Source organism: Gobio gobio, assembly GCF_949357685.1.
Source record: "Gobio gobio genome assembly, chromosome: 12".
NCBI classification, from domain to species: Eukaryota; Metazoa; Chordata; class Actinopteri; order Cypriniformes; family Gobionidae; genus Gobio; species Gobio gobio.
The window spans coordinates 10,757,496-10,784,578 of NC_137105.1; the positions used below are offsets into that span (position 1 = coordinate 10,757,496).

At 41.0% G+C, this 27,083-nt stretch overlaps 1 protein-coding gene across 2 annotated transcripts in view; it reads right to left on the reverse strand.

Moving 5' to 3' along the window:
* fam184ab (family with sequence similarity 184 member Ab) overlaps positions 1 to 27,083 on the reverse strand; it is a 208,681-nt gene that overhangs the window by 21,084 nt on the left and 160,514 nt on the right. For both annotated transcript variants that reach the window (XM_079832089.1, XM_079832090.1), the window contains exons 14-16: positions 25,078 to 25,262; positions 12,904 to 13,050; positions 353 to 470 (exon numbers count right to left, since the gene is read on the reverse strand). In XM_079832089.1, the coding sequence (XP_079688215.1) occupies positions 353 to 470; positions 12,904 to 13,050; positions 25,078 to 25,262 (450 nt within the window). The remainder of the gene's footprint in view (positions 1 to 352; positions 471 to 12,903; positions 13,051 to 25,077; positions 25,263 to 27,083) is intronic.

The window sequence follows — 27,083 nt, forward strand, 5'->3', positions numbered from 1 at the left end:
AGCCAGGCTAGGGTGCGTCTAGATTTCTAGGCTAAAATTTAAATTTTAATGCAGTCAAAATGGTAAAGATACAAGAAATGGATGCCATGGAACGCTGTTTTAGGAATACAATTCATAGAGAATGCGGTGTGTGTAGAGCAGGATTCAGCTGGTCTTTTCAGCAGGATTGTCTGTCCTGTAATAGATCTTTCCCTCCAGTCTTGCGAGACTCTGCTAATCTCAGCAGGATGTAGCAGGACGGTGCACCCGTGGGATACCTCGTCTTGTGTAACAAGATTCACAGCTGAGGAATTTCACAATAATACCTGAGATACTGTGAATGAGCATGCCACACTTCTTAAAGTGCTCTTACCACCAGTTTCTTGACCAAAGATTCTCTCTCGGTCACCATGTCCTTCAGTTCGGCTATTGTTTGCAGATCTTCAGGCCTGCTCTCTCTGTTCCGGAATTTATCTTCTGTCCCCTCCAACCTGAGGAGCAAAGACAATTCTTTAATATGAGGGTTTCTCTTCAACCTTGAAATGAGTGGCTAACAATGTCTAAATGCCTGGTTTGTTGCATTTTATTATTAGCATAAATGCTAATTTAACATTTTTTTCTCCAGTTCAAGATGGTGGATGAGGCGTGAGAAATGTAGATCATCGATGTACTTGCTTTTTAATCAACTCAAGAATCCACTGTTTTACCAAATTATTGTGTTTTTAAGCTTATTAAAGTATCGCAGCATTAGCTTAGCAACATGCTCATGAAAACCATTGAAATAAATTGAAATAGCACGCAGAGCGCTATTTTGTGTGTTGAGTTGCTATGTAGGGCACTTCAAATCGGTCACTTGGCAGCAAGACAACTCACATGGTTTAGAAACTGAGCTATCATCCCTCTTTCCATTCTGTTTACAATCAGTCTGTCATCTGTTTGAGCTTGTGACTCATTACTGAGAGTGAAATTTGACTATTCTGACACTTTTAGCTCAGTTAGAAAGCAAAGCTGATGGCTTTGCACTTTGAACACAGAATTAATTAAACGCCATTGATCGGATCCTCATGATGATATTGGCATCTGGTCTCTACTTCTCAGTGGATTAGTGTGACAGTAAAAATCATCAGAACCTTTGAACACCCGTCGCTCAATCGTTCTTTCATCTGCAGGAATTCTTTGATTATTGGTGTCGTTGAGAATCAATACCTCCACGTTTCTGTATCTTTCAAGGATGTTTCAAAATGTGTGCTGAATCTTTAATGGGCATGCAATGTGACTCTTCCCCAGAGGTATACAGTGTTGTTAAGCTTGATGGCTGTTTTCATATGAAACCTTCCCTAAGGACTTTACAACTGCTTGTAATGATGAAACTGAGGCTGTTTCATGAATAGTTTTAAACTGCTGCACATAACAGACAGCACTGCAGTTTTAACTACTAAGGGCATGTTTATATATTCAGACTAAGTAGGTCATTATCCTGGGACCAGGATTGGCACTGCCCTCTCAGATTTGCCCTCACCCGTCCTAAGAACAAAATTTAAATCTGTCCGTCTGTCTGTCTATCTATCTATATAAATGTATGTCCATCCATCCATCTATCCATCCATCCGTCTGTCCATCCATCCATCCACTCATCCGTCTATCTATCCATCAGTTTATACATCCATCCATCCATCCATCCATCCTATCTATTCATTCATTCATCTATCTATATATCCATCCATCCTTCCTTCCATCCGTCTGTCTGTATATCCATCCATCCATCCATCCATCCATCCATCAATTCATCTATCTATTTATCCATTCTTGCATCACTCCATCCACCTACCCATCCATCCATCCATCTGTCTATCTATTAATTCATATATCTATATGGCCATATATCCATCCATCCTTCCCTCCATCTGTCTATCTGTATATCCATCCATCCATCCATCCATCCATCCACTAGTCTACCCATCCACTCATCCATCTATCTGTATATCCATCCATCCATCCATCCATTAGTCTACCCATCCATTCATCCATCTATCCATCCATCCATCCATCCATCCATCCATCCATCCATCCATCCATCCATCATCCTATCTATTATTTAATCTATCTATATATCCATCCATCCTTCCATTCATCCATCCGTCTATCTGTATATCCATCCATCCATCCATCCATTAGTCTACCCATCCATTAATCTGTCTATCCATCCATCCATCCATCCTATCTATTCATTCATCTATCTATATATCCATCCTTCCTTCCATCCATCCATCCGTCTGTCTGTATATCCATCCATCCATCCATCCATCCATCCATCCATCCATCCATCCATCCATCCATCCATCCATCCATCCATCCATCCATCCCTCTATCTATTAATTCATCTATCTATATATCCATCCTTCCCTCCATCTGTCTATCTGTATATCCATCCATCCACTAGTCTACCCATCCACTCATCCATCTATCTGTATATCCATCCATCCATCCATCCATCCATCCATCCATTCAATCATCAATTCATCCATCCATTTGTCTATCTATTAATTCATCTATCTATATATCCATCCTTCCATCCATCTGTCTATCTGTATATCCATCCATCCATTAGTCTACCCATCCACTCATCAATCTATATGTATATCCATCCATCCATCCATCCATCCATCCATCCATCCATCCATCCATCCATCCATCCATCCATCCATCCATCCATCCATCATCCACCCATTCAATCAATCATCAATTCATCTATCTATATATCCATCCATGATTCCATCACTCCATCTACCTACCCATCCATCCATCCATTCATCAGTGCATCCATCCATCAATTCGTCCATCTATATATCCATGCCTCAATCCGGCTACCCATCCATCAGTCTATCCATCCATCTGGAATACAAAACTATGACTGCTTATGGATACCCCCCCCCCCCATTCATTCATCTGCCTATATATCCATCCCATCATCCATCTACCCATCCATCAGTCTGTCCATCAATCTATCCATCCATCCACCCACCCACCCACCAACCTATCCATCCATCCATCCATCAATTTGTCTATCTATTTATCCATCCCTCCATCCAGCTACCCATCCAAAAGTCTGTCCATCAATCCATCCATCCGGAAAACAAGAAAAACTATACATTTACACACTCATAATAGCAGTTCACTTAATGGACCTTTCTGACTAAATAAACTGAGTTCTCATCAAGACTATTTTTCCATTTACAATGACAGCAGCAAAACCCAGCGCACGCAGCCTGCAGAGTGCACTCGAGCAGTTAGAGTAAGAGTAGTGAAGCCCATGCGCCGCACATGAGGATCACCGCACACATGAAATATTCATGAGGCTTAAATAGGTTGAAATTTAAAACTGGTTGGAGGACTCAGTTTGGGGAAACTCAGCTGTCATAATAATTAATTGCACAGAGGACAGGACTGTCATTTCAATAGGTTTGTGTTATGTTTAATTAGCTGGCTGTGTATCTCTGCTCCTCAGGGACACCTCGAGATGGCACGCTTAGGAAACGCTGAGGGATACGTGTTCTGACTGCTTCACACGAGACCCCATTCTGTTCAGTCACAGATTGACTGCTTCTCACACTAAAAATACTTGTACGAGGCACATGTTTAAAGCATAATTTAAAGGAATAGTTCACCTTAAAATAATTTACTCAGACTCATGTCATTCAAAAATGATTTTCTAGTTGTGGAAACTACAGGAGATCTTTTGTACACAATGCAAGTTACCGTAGCTGTCAAGTTTAAAAAAAGAGACAAAAATAAACCATTAAATAAAATAGCATAAAAGTAGTCCAGTTGATTCGTGCACGATATATTCAAGTCTTCTAAAGTCATCTCACAGCTATAAAAATTCAGGGACCAGTGTAGTAAGATTTTCCATTCATATTTTTTTCTTCTTGTTTTAGACATAAATCTCACTATATTATATATATATATATATATATATATATATATATATATATATATATATATATATATATATATATATATATATATATATATATATATATATATATATATATAAAAACTAATATCTTTTTCAGTGTAATTCATTCCCTCAAAAAATAAAGTTACTGTCTTTTATCCGATTTTCAAATATTTTCCTTCTTTAAATCAAAGGTTGCGATATTGTCATTCATCTCAGAGCTGGTCGGTTTGATTCATGGCTTAGAGCGCTTTATTAAAGAATTTCTTGAAATCTCTGTGATCAAAATGAATAAGAAAAATGGAAGCAAGGCCGCTGAAAAAGTTTACGGTCACGGTTTTGATTTATTAACACACGGATCACTTCCTTTGATTCCTCTTTTACATTAAACTTTCACCCAGTTTATTTCTTTTCTCTGATACAAATGTACAGACTGAGTAAATAATATTCACAAAGCACTGCGTGATGTCATCAGGGTAATTTTCAAAAGACAACACACTTCCTGCTACATACTATTGATTTTTATTTTCAATTCTGATCAAATGACTAATTAATATAATTTTTTTTTTGTCAATCAAGCCAGTAAAAAGACTTTTTCAAATGATCAAATTTAAGCAGTGAAATTGAATTTTGTTTTCCAAAATATTTATTCTTGAAGTATCAAAATAATCATTAATGGGATTTGAACTGGAATCGCTAATAGGATTCAAAACCACCAGGATTAGGAATAATAAAGAATTGAACAAATTTGATTCTGAAGATGAAATTTACTCATTTGTGCTTTAGCATATTCTAACTTTGTGCATCAGGATCGGGTAGGCCTTCTGAAGTGAATCAATGGGTTTGTGTAAGAAAATATCCATATTTAAAACTTTATAAAGTAAAATATATAGCTTCCAGGCGGACCACCTTCCGTATTCAACTTACGAAGAAAGTGTAACGCCTCTCAAAACGCTTATGCTATGTCCAACGTCCACATAATCTTCACTTATGCTACGTCCAACGTCCGCGTCATCATCGCTTATGCTACGTCCAACGTCCGCGTCATCATCGTTTATGCTACGTCCAACGTCCGTGTCATCGTCGTTTATGCTACGTCCAACGTCCGCATCATTGTCGCTTATGCTACGTCCAACGTCCGCGTCATCGCCGCTTATGCTACGTCCAACATCCTCGTCATCATCAGTTATGCTACGTCCAACGTCCGCATTATTGTCGCTTATGGTACGTTCAACGTCCGCGTTATCGTCGGTTATGATATGTCCAACATCCGCGTCATCATCGGTTATGGTACGTCCAACGTCCGCGTTATCGTCGGTTATGATACGTCCAACATCCGCGTCATCATTGGTTATGATACGTCCAACGTCCACGTCATCGTCGGTTATGCTACATCCAACGTTCGCATCATCGTCGCTTATGGTACGTCCAACATCCTCGTCATCATCGGTTATGCTACGTCCAATGTCCGCATTATCGTCGCTTATGGTACGTCCAACGTCTGCGTTATCGCCGGTTATAATACGTCCAACATCCGCGTCATCATCGGTTATGGTACGTCCAACGACCGCGTTATCGTCGGTTAAGCTACGTCCAACGTCAGCGTCATCATCGCTTATGCTACGTCCAACGTCAGCATCATCGTCGCTTATGGTACGCCCAACGTCCGCGTTATCGCCGGTTAAGCTACGTCCAACGTCCGCGTCATCGTCGTTTATGCTACGTCCAATGTCTGCGTCATCGTCGGTTATGATACCTCTGCGTCATCGCCGGTTATGATATGTCCAGCGTCTGCGTCATCGTCGATTATGCTACGTCCAACGTCTGCGTCATCGTCGGTTATGCTACGTCCAATGTCTGCGTCATCGTCGGTTATGCTACGTCCAACGTCTGCGTCATCGTCGGTTATGATACGTCCAACGCCTGCGTCATCGTCGCTTATGCTACATCCAACGTATGCGTCATCGTCGATTATGCTACGTCCAACGTTTGCGTCATCGTCGATTATGATACGTCCAACGTCTGCGTCATCGTTGGTTATTATATGTCCAACGTCCGCGTCATCGTCGGTTATGATACGTCCAACGCCTACGTCATTGTCGCTTATGGTATGTCCAACGTCCGCGTCCTCGTCGCTTATGCTACGTCCAACCTCTGCGTCATCGTCGGTTATGATACGTCCAACGTCCGCGTTATCGTCGGTTATGCTACGTCCAATGTCTGTGTCATCGTCGGTTATGATACATCCAACGTCTGCGCCATCGTCGGTTATGCTACGTCCAACGTCCGCGTCATCGTTGGTTATGATACGTCCAATGTCTGCGTCATCGTCGGTTATGATACGTCCAACGTCTGCGTCATCGTCGGTTATGCTACATTCAATGTTTGCATCATCGTCGGTTATAATACGTCCAACATCTGCGTCATTGTCGGTTATGATACGTCCAACGCCTGCGTCATCATCGGTTAAGATACGTCCAACGTCCGCGTCCTCGTCGATAATGCTACGTCCAACAACCACGTCATCGTCACTTATGATACATCCAACGTCCGCGTCATCCTCGCTTATGCTACGGCCAACGTCTGCATCAACGTTGCTCCAGTTACGCTTTTTTGTAAGTTGAATATGGAAGGCGGTCCTTCCATATATTCCTTCCCCCTATATTTTTTCTTAATAACGTGTTAAATATGGATATTTTTCTTACAAAAACCCACAGATTCGCTTCAGAAGGCTTTTATTAACCCCTGGAACCGAGTGGATTACTTTTATAATGGATGGATGCATTTTTTTGAGCTTGAAATTTTGGGCTGCCATTCGCTGCCATTATAAAGCTTGGAAGATCCAGGACATTTTTTAATACAACAGATTGTATTTGTCTGAAAGAAGAAAGTCATATACACCTAGGATGGCTTGAGGGTGAGTAAATCATGGGTAAATCAACTATCCCTTTAAATGTGTTTAAATCTCACATATGATTTCGTCATATCTGAAATACAGCACATATGGACAATTTTTATGGTGCTATGGTGCTTGACAGCATCTGTCTGCGTTCAATTTAAAAGAGCTGCAAATAGAAAATTAATAAATGACAGAATCTCCATTTTTGGGTTAAAGATCAGTCCTTCATAGCCTTTGTCTCACAAAAAAAAAAAAACATAGTTTGAGAAAATATATTGTTCAGTGTAATTCATTCCCTCGAAAAATAAAGTTACTGTCTTTTATCCGATTTTTTCAAATATTTTCCCCCTTTAAATCAAAGGTTGCAATATTGTCATTCATCTCAGAGCTGTTCGGTTTGATTCATGGCTTAGAGCTCTTTAAAGAATTTCTTGAAATCTCTTTGACCAAAATGAATAAAAAAAATGGAAGCAAGGCCGCTGAAAAAGTTTACGGTCACGGTTTTGATTTATTAGCACACAGATCACTTCCTTAGCTTCCTCTGTTACGGATAAATTATTAATTAAAAACACTCTGATTTAAATTAACCTCAGATATTTTGTATGAGGAATGTTGTCTTTGTTCAATTCAAATCTATGTTTCCTTTGTATTTTGTATGGTTTAGGGCCATTCCCATGTCATGACACACACTTCCGAAATCGAAATTATTCATTATCATTTCTCAGAGTTGAGAACACTGAACTATTTTTACCACAAGCTGTTCAATAGCTGGATTTGTTGGTGCTCTTGTTCAAGTAAACCTAAATTAGGTCACCTCTGACAACAATATTGTTCCCCTACAACCCTGCCAACTTTCTATATTTATACGCATGCATATACACCTACAAACACCCACTGTTCATACAGTCAAACCAAAAATATTTCAGACACCAGATATCATTTTTTACTAGTGGGTGCAGGACCGTATAGTTAATTTATTTAAGTGAGGATAGCTAAATAAAGTAAACTGTGGCATATTACACCCAAATATTCTTCATACAGTGGACTACCAGTACAATTTATAAAAATTTGGACCAAAATTATAAAGACACTTAGAGCTGACCATGTTTTGCTTAAGTGTTTTTTCTTTAATTCCTAATGTGACCTTTTACACCACAGACTGAACAAAATGAAGCATTGCTCGGTCATTGGTTGACCTAAATTGGTATTATCTGATTTTGTACTTACAGGTTTTTTTATTCGCTTTGGTACTATTTTCACAAGCTCATAGTGCAAATATCACAACATATCATCAAAAGTGCACTTTTTTCAAACATTTCAGTATATTTTCAATTGTGTTAGTACAATACACAAAACCACAATGTATCCTTTTAACTACACAAAATAAGTGTTTCATCTTTATAAATGTTTCATTCACAGTTACTGCCTTTCATAAAGCTCTTCCTATCAAACTTTTGATTAGCATCTCTTCTCGTTCAGTTTAATACTTTGTCTGTTATTTAATCCAACTGATCTTAATTGTTAATCAATGAATCATTTGGTACACATATAGATATCTATAGATATTGATTATATAGACATAGTTTCTACTTTGTTTGCAATTTCCGACATGGATAACAAATATGAAATGAATTATTTTACATTATAAGCAATTTATCTTAGATTATAAGGTGTGTGTGTGTGGCCTGGTAAACTCTACATTATAGGGACAAAATGTCCCCACAAAGATGGCAATATCCTAATTTTTTTTAATTGATTTTTTTGGTCCCCATGAGGAAAAAAGCTTATGAATCATACAGAATGTATGTTGAAAATGTAAAAATGCAGACAGCTTTGTGTGATGGGTATGGTTTAGTGTAAGGGGAGAGAATATACAGATTGTACAGTATAGAAATCATGTGGGCATAATATGTGAAAAATATATATTTTTTTCTTATGGGGCATCTGTAGCCTGTCACTATAGGTACTGTAGTAGATAATTCAGCAACAAGTGAGATTTGAAACATGTATCTTGCAATGTTTTCTGTTAAACTGATTGTTAAAAGTACTAAAATGAAAGAAGATCATACTGTTGTGTTTCGGTGATTAAACCAAATGTTCTCATCACATATTACAATAATCTTGTATTTGAAACAATGATTATATGGAATGAAAATATGTACTGAATGAAAGCATTACATCAGGTTTTGAAAGAATGACTAGCTGTGTTACAAGCACTCCCGGCGCTATGGGCGGGCCTTAGGGGGCCGGGCCCGCCCACAGAGCTCCTGTGCCCCCCCTCCATCAAATTTACATTTAAAAATTATTTTAAAAATAATAATAATTTACGTGTAGTATTTATATATTTATTGATGTGTGTATTTAAGTGTAATATTTGACTCATAATCTTATTTAAAAAAACACCCGCGAAGTTTGACTGATTGTTTACAAAAAAGGGGTTTCCTGCTGACCCGCTCTAACGGCAGCATCTCGGTAAAGTTATAGCGAAGTGACGTGTGCTCGGTTTTGCCTAAGCTAGCTAGCCAGGTTAAATTTAAATTAATCGTGAAAGTGAAAATATTAAAATATGGATATACGAAGCTTTTTCAAATCGTCAGCTTCTGGAGGGAAGAAACTGACACCTGTGGCGCCTGAAACACCTGCTACAACGACAGAAGGTGGTGGAGCCTCGGCTAGCAGCACCAGTCATGATCCAAGCTATGTTTTTTTTAAAAATGAGATTCCACTCCCAAAAACGTCGACTTCAGCTGTATTAAGAACGTGAGTAGGGCAGTTGGTTTTATTACTCTTCTTAAGTTGCACCAGCTGTGGTGTAAATTATGCATTTGACACTAGCCGTGTTTACATTACCCTTCAAATTGCGCAAATTGAAATTGCGAATGAAAATATTTCGAAATAGTTTTTTATCGATATTTAGATAATAGCGCAAAACAGCTGCGCAAATCTGTAATGGAAACGCAGCTACTGATATGCTATATGTGTGTGAGTGTGTCGTAGTTGATTATGCATGGTTGATTTAATACTTAACTTGAGATTTGTGACTATTAGGCTGTTATTAGGAAGTTGGCTTATAGCATGCTGTGTTCACGGAACAATGCAGACCAAGGCTCTAACTGTAACATGATATCTTCAGTAACCGAAATATGAGTGGGCAATAGGCTAATTGTAGTTATGATATTGAAATCGCCGTGAAACTGTTGTAGCAATAGTTGGTTGTTGTCCTATAGAAAAATTTATTGGATGTCAAAATTAGGCCCCCCCAAGAATATTAAATGCCCGTCCATTGATTTGTTTCTGCCGCCGGCTCTGGTTACAAGTGTGATCAGTTTGGATTTTTGTACTAAGAGTTTTGAAAATATACACCTTACTTGTGAAAATAGTACCAAAGCGAATAAAAAAAACTGAACATTTAACAGCTGACAGCTGATTGGTTGATTGTAATCCATTACATACCTTTCTATCAAAGTTATCTGACATTATCAAGATGAATTTGTTCTGACACAGTTTAACTCTGAGTTCTTCTCATATTTTATTATCATTTTCCATAGCGAATAAACTGTGATAATGTGAGAAAATGTTGAAGGTGTCTGAATAAATTTTGGTTTGACTGTATACGGCTGTTTTTTAGTGACTCAAATTCATAAAAACATCTCTATCATTCAAACTCTATATCAAATTATATAAATGTACCATTATAAGCAGAAATTACGGTAAACAAAAGTAAATTGGGACATTTTGTCCATTCATCTCCATGACAAAAAGTGTCCCAATTTACATGTATTTACCCCTAAATGAATTACTCATTCAAAAGTATCTGCTATACTTTTATTGCAATAATATTAAAAAAATCTGTCTTTTTCACTAACCACCCATAATCCAATTTAACCAGCCCCTATCTGTCATATACTGTAGTAATGTAGTATATTTTAATCAAATAATTGTCATTCTTAGGGCAATCAATGGAATCATAGTGGCAATAATTCATCAAATGAGGATTAAATGATGGAGAAAAGTGTTATATACAGATTTTCCATGTAGAAACGTGCCCGTTTGCATTTTAAAGAGCAGGTTCACTCTTAAACATAAATCAAGCATAGCATTAGTTCTGGCAGCTCATGTTAGTCAAGCTCGCAGCAGCTGACTGTCAGCTGATCACGTCTACCTGTCCAATAGGAATACGATGCCTATCACAGAATGCATATATATATAAGCTCCTTCAGTATTTTCAGCTGCTATCACGTTTCTCTGGAGCTAATTACCCTCCATCCTCAGCTCCTCCTATTGTCAGTCAGGATTTGGAATTCTGATTCCCCCTAAATTTGGTTGTACAATCTAAACTAATATGCTAATTGTCTATCATCTATGATGATAGTGGTTCTGACAGAAAGGTCCTTTATTGCCATTTATGGTTCCATGAAGAACCTTTAACATCTATGGAACCTTTCCACTGCACAAAAAGTTCTTTATTTTAAAACGTTCTTCAGACTAAGAAAAAAAAGGTTCTTTTAAAAGGCACAAAATATTCAAGACATAGGTTGTCGGCCGAAAGTTTACTTGATAAAGTTATAAATATGGATATTTCTCTTACACAAATGCATCAATTCGCTTCAGAAGGCCTTTATTAACACCCCAGAGCTGCGTGGAGCATATTTGACTGACAGATGCACTTTTTATGGACTTCAGAAACAGAGCAACTATGAATCAAATTCTAATGCTTGGATTAGCCTGAACATGTGTAATATAACTCCGATTTTATTCGTCTGAAAGAAGAATGTCATATACACCTCGGATGACTTGAGGGTGAGTAAATTATGGGCACATTTTTATTTTTGGGTGAACTATCCCTTTAATAAAACTTTAATACATTAGCTCATCAATGAACATTATTTCTGCTTGAGTCCCGTCAGATTGCTTTCCATCGGCTGTGGAGGTGAAGACGACAACTCCCATGAATTCACACTCATTCACGGTGTCATCAAGCTATGCCTTTTAGTGTTGTCAAAAGTACCGACCGCGATACCAAGTCGGTACTGAAATTTAAAAAATGTGACGCATTGAGAGCTGTTGAGCTGGAATCGTAAACACGTCTGACTGGCCATTGTGGCTCAGTGGTTCATGTAGGTTGTCTACAAACCAGAAGGCTGGTGGTTCAATCCCCGGTTCCACCTGACCAAGTGTCGAGGTGTCCATGAGCAAGACACCTAACCCTAGCTGCTCCCGACGAGCTGGATGGCGCCTTGCATGGCTGACACCGCCGTTGGTGTATGAATGAGTGAGTGAATGAATGGGTGAATGTGAGGCAATATGTAAAGCGCTTTGGATGGCCATGGGTCTGTTGCAAGCGCTATATAAATGCATTACCATTCTGCTCATGTGCTCATCAGATGTGTCTGTGATTGGCTACAATGATCAATGCACGGAAGTGTTTTGAAAGCGGGAGCAGGAGCATCTGAAAGCACAAGCAGGCGTCGGCCAGCGTTCAAACGCTCCTGTGTGTATCTGTGCAAGCGCTCTGTGAAAAGCATCCTTGATGTAGGCTGTATTTACAACATGTTTTTGAAGCGCTGGTCATTGTAGCCAATCACAGACATATTTCATGAGCGCGTGAGCACAATGGCCAGTCAGAGGTGTTTACGATTCCGCTCAACAACAATCTTCTAGGACATTGCTGCAAATACCTCCTCCTTCTTTTCATAACAGTGTGGACTGCTTCTCCATATGCACTGTGTCCCTTCTCAGAACACAAGATAAATCTCATCCCAAAAATGCACATAAACAGCATGTTTTGTAGCTAAAGGCATCTGCTTGTCTTATCTGAACTACCTTGACAGGGTCGTCTGATCTGCTCTCTGATATATTTCAAGATATCTTGTCTTTCTCCCTTTCAGCATCTCTTCAGAAACACTGTCCTCATCTTTCGCTCTCCACCAACCCCTTTGAGTCCACATGGTAGTCTGGTGTCCTTTAGTTAGCATTCAAGCGTTTTCATAGCCTCTGTCATCAAACAACCGACTTCCATCCCCAAAATACACATACTGTATACAAACTCTTTTGCGGCGCATCAACTCACAGGATCTGCAGGGCGGAGATCTTGTCCTTCAGAAGTTCCTGGGCCTTGTTGAAGTCTGAAAGCATGTTCTGTGTATCTCTGTGGTGGAGAGCGTTCAGCTCGGCCATCTCCCGCTCATGTTTCTTACACAGGTCCTGCTCATGAGCTCTGAGAAGAGAACACACACATGCACACACATGACACTCTCTCAATGACCCTTCAAAACTCAGCAGCTGCAGGCCTGAATTACACATCTTTTACGCAGCAGCACACAAACATTTTGAAACATTAAAAATACAAGGATTCCTCTCTGGAGAAGCGTTCAGTCTTTCCACTCGCAAATTCCGCCATGTAACTGGCTTTTAAAGGGAATGGGAGATGAGACTCTAATTGGTTTATTGCACGTTACGCCCAAAACACACCCATGACTCATTAAGGTTGCTTTCACACTAGCAGTTTTGGTGCGCACCCGGGTTCGATTGACGTCAGAGTTCGGTACGTTTGGATGATGTGAACACGGTCTTCCGAACTCGGGTGCGCACCCGCGAACCGTACCAGAGTCCGCTTAAAAAGGGTGGTCTGGGGTACGGTTCATGTGAACTCCGGTACGGTTCGCTGCTGATGTGAACGCAATCGTACTAAATCGCGGAAGTGAACCGCTATTAAGGACGGATGATTTGATAAAAATGTGTGTTTGTGTGTGTTTCACTCATTTTCCTGACGAGCGTGACTGACATACTGCAAGCAGAGAGCTGTAAACCTCATTTCTGCTCGTCTTCAGCATTCTTTAGAGCATTGCAGTACATTTGCGGCATATAGACGCAAGTGCCATTACGTACTGAAGCTTTAGAAACAAAACCAATGGTTAAAAAACAAAAAGTGAGGTGAGCAACGCTAAAAGCAAAATGCAAAATGCATTTTGCCGCCTTCACGCTCGCTGTCGTTACTAAGCAACCGGGTAAACAGCTGCTGCTCTGATGACGCAAACGCACCCCGGTTCGGATCCAAATAATATAATATGAACACAGTCCAGCGGGGGCAGGGGGAGGGGGGAGCAATCGAACTCGGGTTCGGTCCAGGCAATCGAACCAAGTGTGAAAGCACCCTAAGAGACTAGGTATAACCCTTTTGGTCCATGCGCCTGGCACGTGACTGTTTAAAAAGTGGATTCGAACACGCCCTAAGTGCGCCATGCGCTTCAGACCATGTGCTCAGATTGTTAAAATAGGGCCCCGTATCTTAAATGAATGTTATTTTTCTTAACCCATTCATATTTTGTCTCGTTCTAAACATAAATCTCACTACATTGTATAAAAACTATTTGCCAATGGGGTAAGAAAATTAAACGGTCACAATTTAGATTAGGGACCAATTCTCTATTAACTATTAACCACGACTATTGCCTCAATAAACTCCTAATTACTGCTTATTAATAGTTAGGAAGTTGTTAAGTTTAGGTATTGGGTAGGATTGAAGATGTAGAATATGGTCATGCAAAATAAGGCATTAATATGTGCTTTATAATTACTAAAAACCAGCCAATATACTATTAATATACTACAAGATACTATAACATACTAATACTAATAAGCAACTTAATAGTGAGAATTGAACCTTAAACTAAAGTGTTACCAAATAAGCTTAATTCAATATATATTCTTGACTTACGACTAGTTTGAGAAAATATCTTTTTCAGTGCAATTCATTCCCTCAGAAAATAAAGTTACTGTCTTTTATCCGATTTTCAAATATTTTCCTTCTTTAAATCAAAGGTTGCAATATTGTCATTCATCTCAGAGCTGTTTGGTTTGATTCATGGCTTAGAGCGCTTTATTAAAGAGTTTCTTGAAATCTCTATGACCAAAATGAACAAGAAAAATGGAAGCAAGGCCGCTGAAAAAGTTTACGGTCACGGTTTTGATTTATTAGCACACGGATCACTTCCTTTGATTCCTCTGTTACATTAAACTTTCACCCAGTTTATTTCTTTGCTCTGATACAAATGTTCAGTCTGAGTAAATAATATCCACAAAGCACTGCGTGATGTCAGCAGGGTCCTTTTCAAAAGACAACGCACTTCCTGCTACGTATATGGATTTGTATTTTAGGACTTTTTTCTCATATTGCAATTTCTTTGCTGTGTGACTTTTATCCAAAACACATTCTCTACAATACAGCCACACGCTGTGATGGCTTCACATACGCAGCAATAAAGCAGGATCTCCTCTCTGTAAATGATACGCCTTTGGGAAATGACACTGCAATTAATTTGCTGCTTTTATCTCAGGACCTGGATATGTCAGTGTTACATAATTGAAAGTGAAATGAGCTCTGCACCCTGTCTTGCATTATGATGTGTGTTACTAAACAATCACATCATCTCAAAACAGCCGCTATGTATAATTAAATGCTTTTTACTTATTGATGAAAGAGTGAAATATTAGTATCACCCCCTGAATAAAAATAATGGCTGCGATGAGTTCAGTTTTTTTAGTCCACTTGATTTCTCTTTTTTAAAAGTCTGTGTTTTCTTTCCTTTAAACAAGTACAAAAGACAAAGAGAAGAACAAGGGAACTTTGAGTAAAATTAAATCCTGACTTTCTAGTCGAGAAAGTGCTTTGTTTTTTATCTTTAATTCTTTATTTTTCACTTGCCACCCCAATCTGGTTGAAAATTATTGCATTTCCATCTCTTTCATCATAACCAAAGACTCTTGTCACATTCAACCAAAGGAGAATGTAACAGTTGTTTAAAGGCCTACTGAAGTGCCTTGAAACATGCAGCATTATTCAATGTGTTGACGTAATTTCCACTGAAACAGGAAGACAGGGCGGGACATATCGAACAGCTCCTCCCCTTTTTTAAAATTGCCAATAACGTTTAGTTTATTTCAGTAAAGCCGTAGTTTCCTTCTAATCTCTAATTGTTTCTCCTCCTAATATCCTCCATATCGCTTTAAATATAGAATTCTGAGCAGAATTCAAATGGGTCCGATACGCAGTGTTGCCAGATTGTGTTTTGAATTTGATTGTGCAGGTAAAAACAGGCTTGGGCGGGTGGACAAAATTTGGGCTGGTTTGGCGGTTTTCAAACATCTAAATTTTATAGTCTAATTGGTTGATAACAAACTCAAGTGTGCATGTACTCCATAAAATCAGTCATCATGACACATACTGGCCCAGCGTAGAGTCAGCTGGCATTGGTGTTGACATCGCAGACGAGCACGCTCTTTCAGCCAATCAGCGATCAACAGGTAGTTGAAGTTTTTGAATTCATTCACGACAGGTTTTCAGAACGAAATAGTAGCTGGATATCAAGTGATCGCTATGCCAAAGTGGCATAAATATACTGTAAGTTATCTACAGTAATGAGTGTGAGAGTGAACCAACTCTCAAAACGTGGATTACACCTGTGACTCAAAGGCTATTTATAAATATAACTAACTCTAAGAGCACTGTTGAATGACTTGAATTGAAATCAAATATGGGATTATGACTCCTGTCCATCATCATGAGCACACTGGCCTGATCAGGACATCTGCAACTTTTAAACCGTCTAGTCTGCGCTCTACTCATCCCGACAAAGAGGTATGAATCGTTAGGTTACTTACGTAACCCCGGTTCTCTGAGAACAGAGCGAGGTATCTCACATATGGGAACGCCCCCAGGCGTGATAGACTATGGAAGCACCAATTACACCACGTCTGTCCGAAGGATGGACCAATCACAGCTCATACAAGGAGCCCACCCTCTCCCTATATATATTGCTGTGATCCCCGAAAACGGCATTCTAAATATGCTCTTCCCCCGTGTAATGCGAGTAGGGAAGCTTGGTGAGATACCTCGCTCTGTTCTCAGAGAACCGGGGTTACGTAAGTAACCTGACGTTCTCTTTCAAACATAGCTCGGTATCTCACATATGGGAATGATATAGCCAACTCCCGAAACGCATGCTTTCCGAAGCCGCCGAACAGACCCGGCAAGAACGAAAGATAACCTTTCAATTCTTCAATGAGCCACATTAAGAACTGCATGAGCCATTGAAGGCGCAGTGACATCCAGACGGTAAAATCTGATAAATGTATGAGGGGAAGCCCAGCTTGCCGCTGCACAAATATCTCCTACCGAAATCCCCTTGAACAAAGCCCAAGAAGTAGCCATACCTCTTGTAGAATGAGCCTTTAAGCCCGCTGGGGAATTATAGCCCATAGACGTATAGGCCAATTCAATCGCCTCCACCATCCAGTGGGAAAGGCGCTGTGAGGAGATCGGTTTACCCTTACATTGAGTGGCCCATGAAACGAATAACTGATCATTCTTCCTGAACGATCGTGTCCTGTCAACATAATAGCGTAATGCTCGTACAGGACACAAGGTGTGCAATTTCCGCTCGTTCTCCGAAGAAAAAGGAGGGGGGTAAAAGGCACGTAACTCCAAAGCAGAGCAGTTATAAGCTGAATCGCTGACTTTGGGAACGAAGGCCGGGTTAGGCAGCAGCGTAACCTTGCTGTCATCCGGACTAAAATTCAAACATGTTCGATGAACTGACAAGGCATGCAATTCACCCACTCGTTTAGCTGAGACTAAAGCAAGTAGTAAAATTGTTTTTAGAGATAGGAGCTTAATATCCACACTCTCCAGAGGTTCAAATGGAGCCAGAGTTAAAGCATTCAGAACCATGGACAAATCCCATGACGGGACCAGGCGTTTAGATACTGGTCTCAGACGCTTCTCTCCCTTCATAAAACGGCATATTAGAGGGTACCGTCCCACTGAAGCTCCATCGAAGCCTACATGACAAGCTGAAATAGCTGCCAGGTAAACTTTAATTGTAGAAAACGCTCTCCCATTGTTCATAAAATTTTGTAAAAAGCAAAGCACATCACTCACCGCGCACTGAAAAGGAATAACTCCTTTGCGCGTACACCATTCCTCGAACACACGCCATTTAAGGTCGTACAGTAAGCGCATTGATGGAGCTCTCGCGCTCTGGATAGTGTTTATAACCTCCAGCGGAAGCCCGAGTGCGTTTAAATTTAACCCTTCACGGGCCAGACCCAAAGATTGACTCGTTCTGGGTAAGGGTGAAATATATGCCCCTCCGCCTGTGACAGCAGGTCCCGGCGCAGCGGGAGCGGCCAAGGCTCGCCCTGGAGGAGCTGGACAATCTCTGCCAGCCACAGCCTCCCCGACCAACGGGGCGCTATCAAAAGGAGAGATAATCCGTTTTCTCTTACTCTTTCTAGGGTGGGAGAAATCAGACTCAGCGGTGGGAAGGCGTATAGCAACACGTTCGGCCATGGGTGTGCCAGCGCATCCACACCCAAAGGCGCATTTTCGTCCCTGAGAGAGAAATACAGCGGACACTTTGTGTTTGCCTGCGAGGCGAAGAGATCTACAGCGGCCTTGCCGTACATCTCCCAGATCTGATCCTTCACCTGCGGGTGAAGCACCCATTCTCCGTACAACGGGTTTCCCCTTGAAAGCAGATCCGCCCCCACATTCAGGACTCCTGGTACGTGCGTGGCGCGCAGCGAGCTTAAGTGCGCCGCGCCCCAGACAATCAATTTGCGAGCTAGATTGTGCAATTGCAACGAACGCATTCCCCCTTGGCGATTGATATAGGCCACCACCGTCGTGTTGTCTGTCCTGACCAGAACATGAAACCCTTCCAAGAATGGGAGAAAATGTTTCAGGGCCAGAAAGACTGCCATCAACTCCAACATATTTATGTGAAGCTTGCGAAGCCGGGGCGTCCAGCGGCCGTTTACCGACCTGCCCTGGAAAACAGCTCCCCAGCCCAACAGGGATGCATCCGTTGTCACTACTTTTCTCAGCAACACGCTCCCCAAGGAAACCCCTGTCTGGAATAAACAGGGATCTCTCCACTGATGAAGAGCCATCACGCAATCCAAGTGTATTCCCACTCGGCGCGCAAGGTGCCGATGAGGACACAAACGCTTCGCTGCCACCCATCGCTGGAAGTCTCTCATTTTTAACAAGCCTAGCGGGACCACGGATAGCGACGAAGCCATCATGCCCAAAAGGCGGAGACAGGTCCTGAACGATACCAGGTTTCCCTTGCGAAACTGGGCAAGGCACTGATAAAACGTCATGATCCTCCTTTCCGAGAGCATGGCGCGGTAAGCCACAGAGTCTATTCGTAAGCCCAAGTATTCTATCTCCTGGGATGGAATCAGCTGGCTTTTGGCCTCGTTGATTCTGAATCCCAGATTCGATAGATGAGATGTGAGCATCTCTGTGTCCCGCTCCGCGCGCTCCCGCGAGTGAGCGCATATCAGATAATCGTCCAGATAAGCCGATATTCTGAGCCCCTTGTGTCTCAACGGTGATAACGCTGTCTCTATGCACCTGCTGAACACTAGTGGGGCAAGACTTAACCCAAATGGAAGGGTAACAAATTCGTATGCTTCGCTCCGAAAGGAAAACCTGAGATATTTCCTGTGCGCAGGATAGATGCTTATATGAAAGTAAGCATCCTTGAGATCTACCGCAGTGAACCAATCGTCCCTGCGGATAGCGCGCATGAGAGTTGTGACAGTGAGCATCCTGAATTTGTACTTCCTCAAGTGTTTGTTTAGAACACGTAGGTCCATTATCGGGCGCAAACCCCCGTCTTTCTTTGGAATTAGAAAATAACGGGATTAAAAGCCTTTTTGAGTTTCCCCCTCTGGAACCCGTCTTATAGCTCTTTTCTCTAAGAGGGAGGATATTTCCTCTTCCAACACACGCGCTGAATCCCCATTTGCTACAGATGCTATGACCCCGTTGAACGGGGGTGGTTTTACAGCAAACTGAAGCCTGTAACCTTTGGTTACCGTCGTGAGGACCCACGGGTGCGCAGAACACTGTCTCCAAGCCTCTTGGCAAAGATCCAACGGGTTCAGCTGAACCGAATCCATAGATGGGGTTAAGGCGCCATCTAGTGGACCGAGAGAAAAACGGCCAGGCTCTGTGAAGCTCAGAGACCGCTTTATTTCTGGGTTCATTGCTGTTATTTTGTTTTTGTTTTTCTGCGCCCTCGGCAGTGAGCCTGGATGTGACAGAGAATTTTTTATTATTTTTAAACCCAGGGGCTGAAGTGCTTTGTGACAATGCACTTGAGAACTTGTGCTTGTACCCAACAGACCACCTACTGGTGGTTGAGTGTTTTGCACTCGACGGAACCTTGTGTGTCGATGGGAAGCTGAACTGGCCTGACCACAACTTGGAACCATTTTCTCGTCCAAATTCCACATCCTCCGCTTCTTCGCGGGTGGGGGAACAGATATGGCGGACTCGGGAGGGGACATCACAGAGAACCCTAGGTGCTGTCCGTCCCTCCCATGCAGAAATTGCGTCCTAGGTATCCCTCCTCTTTTTGTAGGACGGGATAGCAGACTTTGACTTTGCGGCTGTCGCCGCGAATGACTGCTTTGCCCACGGTTTAGCGTTTGAAGCAGCGGGGGGACGAGCCGCCTGCTCCGTGCTCTGGGGTTTCGCTGGCCTGGATGCATTCAAAAACCTCCTGTTCTGCGCCGGAGGAGCAGGACGCGGGGGAACAGGAGGACGCGGTGCTCTCTTGCGTGGCAGGCATATGTCGAACGCCTCACCCTCCTTCTTCTGTAGGTCGCACCGCTGTCTCATCGCTGCAACGGCCGTGCCAAACAGCCCACTAGCATCCATTGGAGCATCGAGAAAATCTAACTTCTCTTTGTCTCCGATGCTCGAGAGATTTAGCCATAGCGATCTCTCGCCTGCGACGGCAAGAGCCATTGTATGTCCGCAGCTTTGCACCGCGCCACGTGAGGTGCGCAAATTGAGATCCGTTATGTTGCAGATCTCCTCCCAGACAGCCGGGTTTGGATTTCCGGCGTCCAGTTGAATGCCCAGCTCCTCCAACAACTCGGCTTGATAGGCTGTCAACAATGAAGTGACATTAAGTGCCCGCACTGCCAGTCCAGAGGATTTATATATTTTTTGGTACATGGAAGCGGTGAAGCGTTCCATTTTTCCCGGGAGGGAGGGACTGGCAGATGAGAGAGTGGTCCGCCTGTTTGGATGCAGGTGGTGGGCCACTGACTGCTCGACCGTGGGGGGGTTAGAAAGCCCTAGCCCTTCCATTTCACTCACATCGAGTGACGAGTAACCCTTGACGGGCACCCGGTGAGAAAAGGGCTTGTCCCACGATCGCTTCATCTCCGCTACACACGCTGGCAACGCGGGAAGAAGTTGTTTCGCCGGTGGAAGGCGAGCAGGGAGCCTTTTCACGTCATAGATATCCCGCTTAACTCCTGGATCCCCAGGAGTTACGGGCCAGTCGATGCCAAGCTTGGTCGCTGCACGTTTGCAAACTTCCACTAGGTCGCAGTCTACGACCGTTGACGCCATGTCGCCGCTTAGCGCGCTCACTGGCCTGGACGCTTGCGCCGCAGACAGGATTGCATCATCTTCCTCATCATCCGGCTCATCACGGAGGGGGCGAGCTAACATCTCCTCATCCTCCTCCTCGTCTCCCTCCCCTTCATCGCCTTCCGCGAGTAGCTGATCGAAAAGCGGCATAGGTGAATCTACGTCCATAATCTCCCCCCAAGAGGAAGGATTCTGCGTGGAAGAGGACGGGATCACCTTTGTAGAAGGAGGGACGGAAGAGAGAACAGGATCCTCTTTAGAAGAAGCGGCCACACGAAGCCTTCTCTCTAAGACCCTGGCCGGCATTACACGACAGTGCGCGCAACTCTCCGCATCCGCCAGTGCAGCCTGAGCGTGCTTGACACCCATGCATGCGATGCACATCAGATGCGAATCCCTGCCTGAGATCATGAAACCGCATGCTGCCGGACACGAGCGCGAAGAGGCCTCTTTCTCCGCTGCGGTCTTGGACACCTTCGACATGGTGAGTAAATGAAGTTTAGCTCGCCTTAACGCGTTAGCTACAATAAGAAAATGACTCAGTAACGAGTAGAAATCCACAACAGATTTAGTCTATACTGCGTTCGGCAACGTCTACCTTGACGGTACGTTTGTGAACTGAAGCAGGACAGGTGCTAAAGGAAAGTCTTCACGGGGAAGAGAACAAGAATGCCGTTTTCGGGGATCACAGCAATATATATAGGGAGAGGGTGGGCTCCTTGTATGAGCTGTGATTGGTCCATCTTTCGGACAGACGTGGTGTAATTGGTGCTTCCATAGTCTATCACGCCTGGGGGCGTTCCCATATGTGAGATACCGAGCTATGTTTGAAAGAGAACAACAATTAATCAATTTTGACTGTGTTAAGTTCTGCGTTATGTTCTACAAATATGTACTTCACGAAAGACATAACGTTACTGTAGTTCTGTCTGAAGTTAAAGTTAACAACACAAAACGCATTCTTGTTCTTAATTTTTTGTTGTATGATTATCGTACAGTATGTATGTATCAGTGAATGACACATTTTGGCTGTGGTGTGTGCAGTAATGTGTGTGTAATGCCTGCTAATTACGTTGTTTATTCCGATCACTTATATTAGGCACTTTTTGCACTTAAATTGGTCTATTCCTACTGTTGACAGTTGAAAATGATGCATGTGGTTTTCCATGGGTTAAAGTCATCGGTTAATTTCGTGATTTTGACAGTTTCCACTTGGACATTTTAGTCATGCATGACTGTATTTGAATGCATTTGCCCTGTTTTGATCCATTTTCCTGGGAAATGTATTTATTTGTATTTTATTTTGTCATCATTATTTTGTTTTAAGGAGATAAAATGGTGCTAATCAACCTTGATTGACATGGCAATAAAATTATATCACATTATTTTGGCAGTTCAAATTTTGGGCGTTTTTTTCTTGGATTGGGCAGGTTTTAGTAAGCTTTTAGGCTCGAAATCGTTGACCCAATCTGGCAACACTGCCGATATGTGTCTGCTTTTCAGGACCCCTTGCAATTTGCATATAGGAAGGGTGTGGGGGAAAGCAAATGGGAAATCATTTTATCGTAGTAAGTTGTTGAAATGCCATGAATTTCAGTTTGTTCTTCATTCGAACTACTTTTGCCTCACGTAACTAATTAAATTAAATACGATACTTAATCGCGAATAACATAAGTGCTTTTATATATAAATAACACCAAGAAAGGCTATTTGAAACGAAATTAAGGATCAATAAATAAATACTGAAACAAAAAAATAAGAAATTACATTTATTAATTATGACTGATTTTATTTTGGCATACACAACATGGACCTATGGAACAGATGCACACAGCGACGCGCTGTTTTGGACGGGTTCGTGTTAACCGCTAACATAACATCTATTCACATGTTTTCTCTCTTAAAATGTAAGCGCATGTAGGCCTGTATGTCAGCATCATCATATACGTGTAAAGAATTGAAGGGTGCGTCTCAATCAGCTCCCTGGTTCAGTAGTCAGGGAACTGATCAGGACATAAGTCAATGGGCTGACTCCCTGATCAGTGCCCTGACTACTGAACCAGGGAGCTGATTGAGACGCACCCGAAGTTCGTAATGTAAAACATGAGCGTAATGATGCAGTTCAGTCTGCCTGCTATTCTATCTGTTAATGTAACTCCTGATCGGAGGCTTCCGTAAATATTTAGTTTATACGTAGATTTAGGCTTCAGCTAAGTTAAATGGTGCAACGCAAAAATATTTAGGAGTTCATAAGTTGTAACTTAGCATGAATATACGTCAAAACTAGGCTAGATGTAACTTGCGCACAGCTGGTGCAACAGGTCTCCTGACAGGAAAGCTATCCGTTCCTTTATCGAAACACGTGAAAAGCACCCCGGGGCATTACAGGGATCTGTTATGTTTAATCCATGAAGTTTTGCTATGTACAAGTCTATGTCTTTTGAATTAAAGTGTGCAGTGAACTCCATTGCCTTGAAACTCATGCTGGCGCCGGCTGTTCCTGCCTGCCAAAATGGCGTCGTAAACAGAATGGGTCACGTGACCGCCGGAGCTCTATACAGCCACATAATATAAATTAATTGATTTTAAGTTGCACAATACAACCATTGCCTGGATTTTAGATTATCTTTTATCACGACCACAGTTTGTAAGGCTTGGTAACAAACATTCTGATACCATTTGAACTAATACTGGAGCACCTCAAGGCACAGTTTTAGCTCCCGTTTTATTCACACTTTATACTGCTGACTATAGGCATAGTCAGGCATCCTGCAGGGTACAACAATTCTCTGATGATACTGCCTTAGTGGGTCTACTTAATCAGGCTCAGTCTTTTTTCCAGGTGGTGTGAGTCAAACTTTTTAAAACTGAACGTAGAGAAGACTAAAGAACTTGTGATCGATTTCAGAAAGAAAAAAGAGAAGGTCCTTCCAGTCATAATTAATGGTCAGTTGATCGAAATTGTGCAGTCATATAAATTCTTAGGTGTCCACTTGGATGAAAAATTAAACTGCATTCGCCCCGATGGAAAGAATATTTAAACTGTCTGAATTGTTCCTTTTCCCATCTATAATGCACTATGTGCCATTCACCATTTAGAAAAAGTAAATGTGTGAACAAGTGACCGATTTCAGCCGCAGCTTCAGCGTCTAAGTAGGGGCGGGACGCTTTAGATTCTAGAGAGCATTTGATTGGACAGAAAATCTGATGCAGTGCAGTGTGATGTCATCAAAATCCCTAATCTATATTGGCGGAAGTGAGAGACTGTACTTTTTGAATGCTTATATCTTAAATGTCAATTTTGTCATTGTTTTGGAGCACACTAGCTTATAGATAACAGTAATATAATAGTTTATTTCAATGGCTGAAATAATAGTACGGCTAACATATTCATACTAAAAGCCCAAAAACATCCAAAAAAAGGATTGTGAATGGTCTCCACTGAACAACACTCTTAAAAATAAAGGTCCCAAAAGGTTTTTTTCTTTTTCCCAGCAATGCCATAGAAGAACCATTTTTGTTTCCCTAAATATCCTTTCAGAGAACAGTTCTTAAAAGTGCAGAACATCTGAAGAACATTTTCCACTATAAAGAACCTTTTGTGGAATGGAAAGGCTCCATTGAAATTATGGTTCTTCATGGAACCTTAGATGCCAATAATGGACCTTTATTTTTAAGAGTGAAGGACGACCCCATGCAACCCCATGCATGGAGACGTGAGGCGAAATGTATTTGTTGTTTCCTAAATGCAAGAAAACTTCACATCCCTAATCAAAAACTCACCTGATCTGTTGATTGGCCTCGCTGCGGATCTTCAAAACCTCTTTGCCCTTGAGTTCCAGCTCCTTGGTCAAAGTGCTGATGTTCTCGTTCAGGGTGTGGATCTCGTGGTCCAGATCGGCGATGTGATTCTTCCTGCGACTGACCTCGTCCTGCAGATCTGAGATGCGACTCAGCAGCTCACGTTCCTGCAAACACACAAGCATGGAAGGTAAACCGAGGCCACAATAAACGCCAGACTGACCTTGCTTGAGAATGCCATGTGTTACGTAAGAGTGTTGACTGTGTGATGCCTTCATCTGTTGCGAAGGCTCTTCCAGAAACATCTGAATATAGACACACATGGGGGTCCTGCAGATGCTATTTTCACTGCGCACTTTGAGACTATGTTGGGATCTAATATTGATGGCACATCTCTCTGTTTCTCCTTCCTTATCTAATATATGAATAGTTTTGTTATGAATAAATAAAAGGTGGGAGCAGCCAGCAGATCTACAGCATTATTTTTTAGCATGGATGTTTTAGCGCTACTGTCTCATCTCTTGAGGGACGTCAGAAGCTAATGGGCCTTGAGTTCTAAAGTTACTGAGGAACAACTTTCGTCAACTTTTTGAAGCATTTAGTTACTTTAAAAAAATAAAAAAGTTTCTAGTGACATGCTCTGTAAGAATTAAGAAATCTGTTTGGAAACGAGTGAGGAAACTACAGAAATACATCACAGAGCATGAGATGATGCATGAGATGAATCATCAGAGAAGATTTATGACTTTGAATCAAACACTGAATATAACACAAATTACCACCAGTCTTAGCACTCATCATTCCAAAAAAATGTTTGTCCAAAGAGGCCATGTTCGTAGTTTAGTTCCACATGACCATTTTCCCGCCTCTCTCTGACCTTTACAATTAAACAGGCTGTTTTGTTACTTGCTGTTAAGGCTTCTATATGCAAATGACATGTTATGATTGGCTAAACATTCTGCAGGCAAAATGACTAACAATAAACCTGATTTTGCCAAAAACTAAATAGGCACGGATGTTTTCCACGTTATGGAATCCATTAAAAGCTATTTTTTTTACTTCACCAGTAAACCGAGAAACCTCAACATATTTTTATATACTTTCCACAAATAGGTTACAAATTAGAGCCTGGAACTCTTTAAAATTACCCACAGATTAAAAAAGCACAGATATGTGTTATTATTTCCAAGAAATAAATTGTAAAAAAATCATGAAATGAAATGTAATAAATATATGAAATTAAATAAATACATAGAATAAAATGACTAAATAACATATTAAATAAAAAAAATGAATGAAATAAAATAAATAAAATAAAATAATGACATTAAATTATGAAATGAAGAAATCAAATGAATGAAATTAAATAAAATAATGAAATAAATAAAATTAAATAAAATAAAATAAAATAAATAAAATAAATAAAATAAATAAAATAAATAAAATAAATAAAATAAAATAAAATAAAATAAAATAAAATAAAATAAAATAAAATAAAATAAAATAAAATAAAATAAAATAAAATAAAATAAAATAATAAAATAAAATAATAAAATAAAATAATAAAATAAAATAAAATAAAATAAAATAAAATAAAATAAAATAAAATAAAATAAAATAAAATAAAATAAAATAGAAACCTCTGAGGTAGGACAGGTCAAAATCCATTTTAAAGGGATAGTTCGCCCAAAAATGAAAATGTTGTCATCATTTACTCTCCCTCATGAGTTTCTTTCTTCTGTTGAACACAAAAGAAGATATTTTAAAGAATGCTGGTAACCAGACAGTTGACGGTAGCCATTGAAATCCATTAAAAAAATACTATGGAAGTCAGTGGCTACCGTCAATTGTCTGGTAACCAACATTCTTCAAAATAGTACCTCATAGGTTTGGAACAACATGAGAGTGAGTAAACGCTGACAACATTTTCATTTTTGGGTGAACTCTCCCTTTAAGGGAAGCAAAGACATTTGCATTCAAAATAGCTA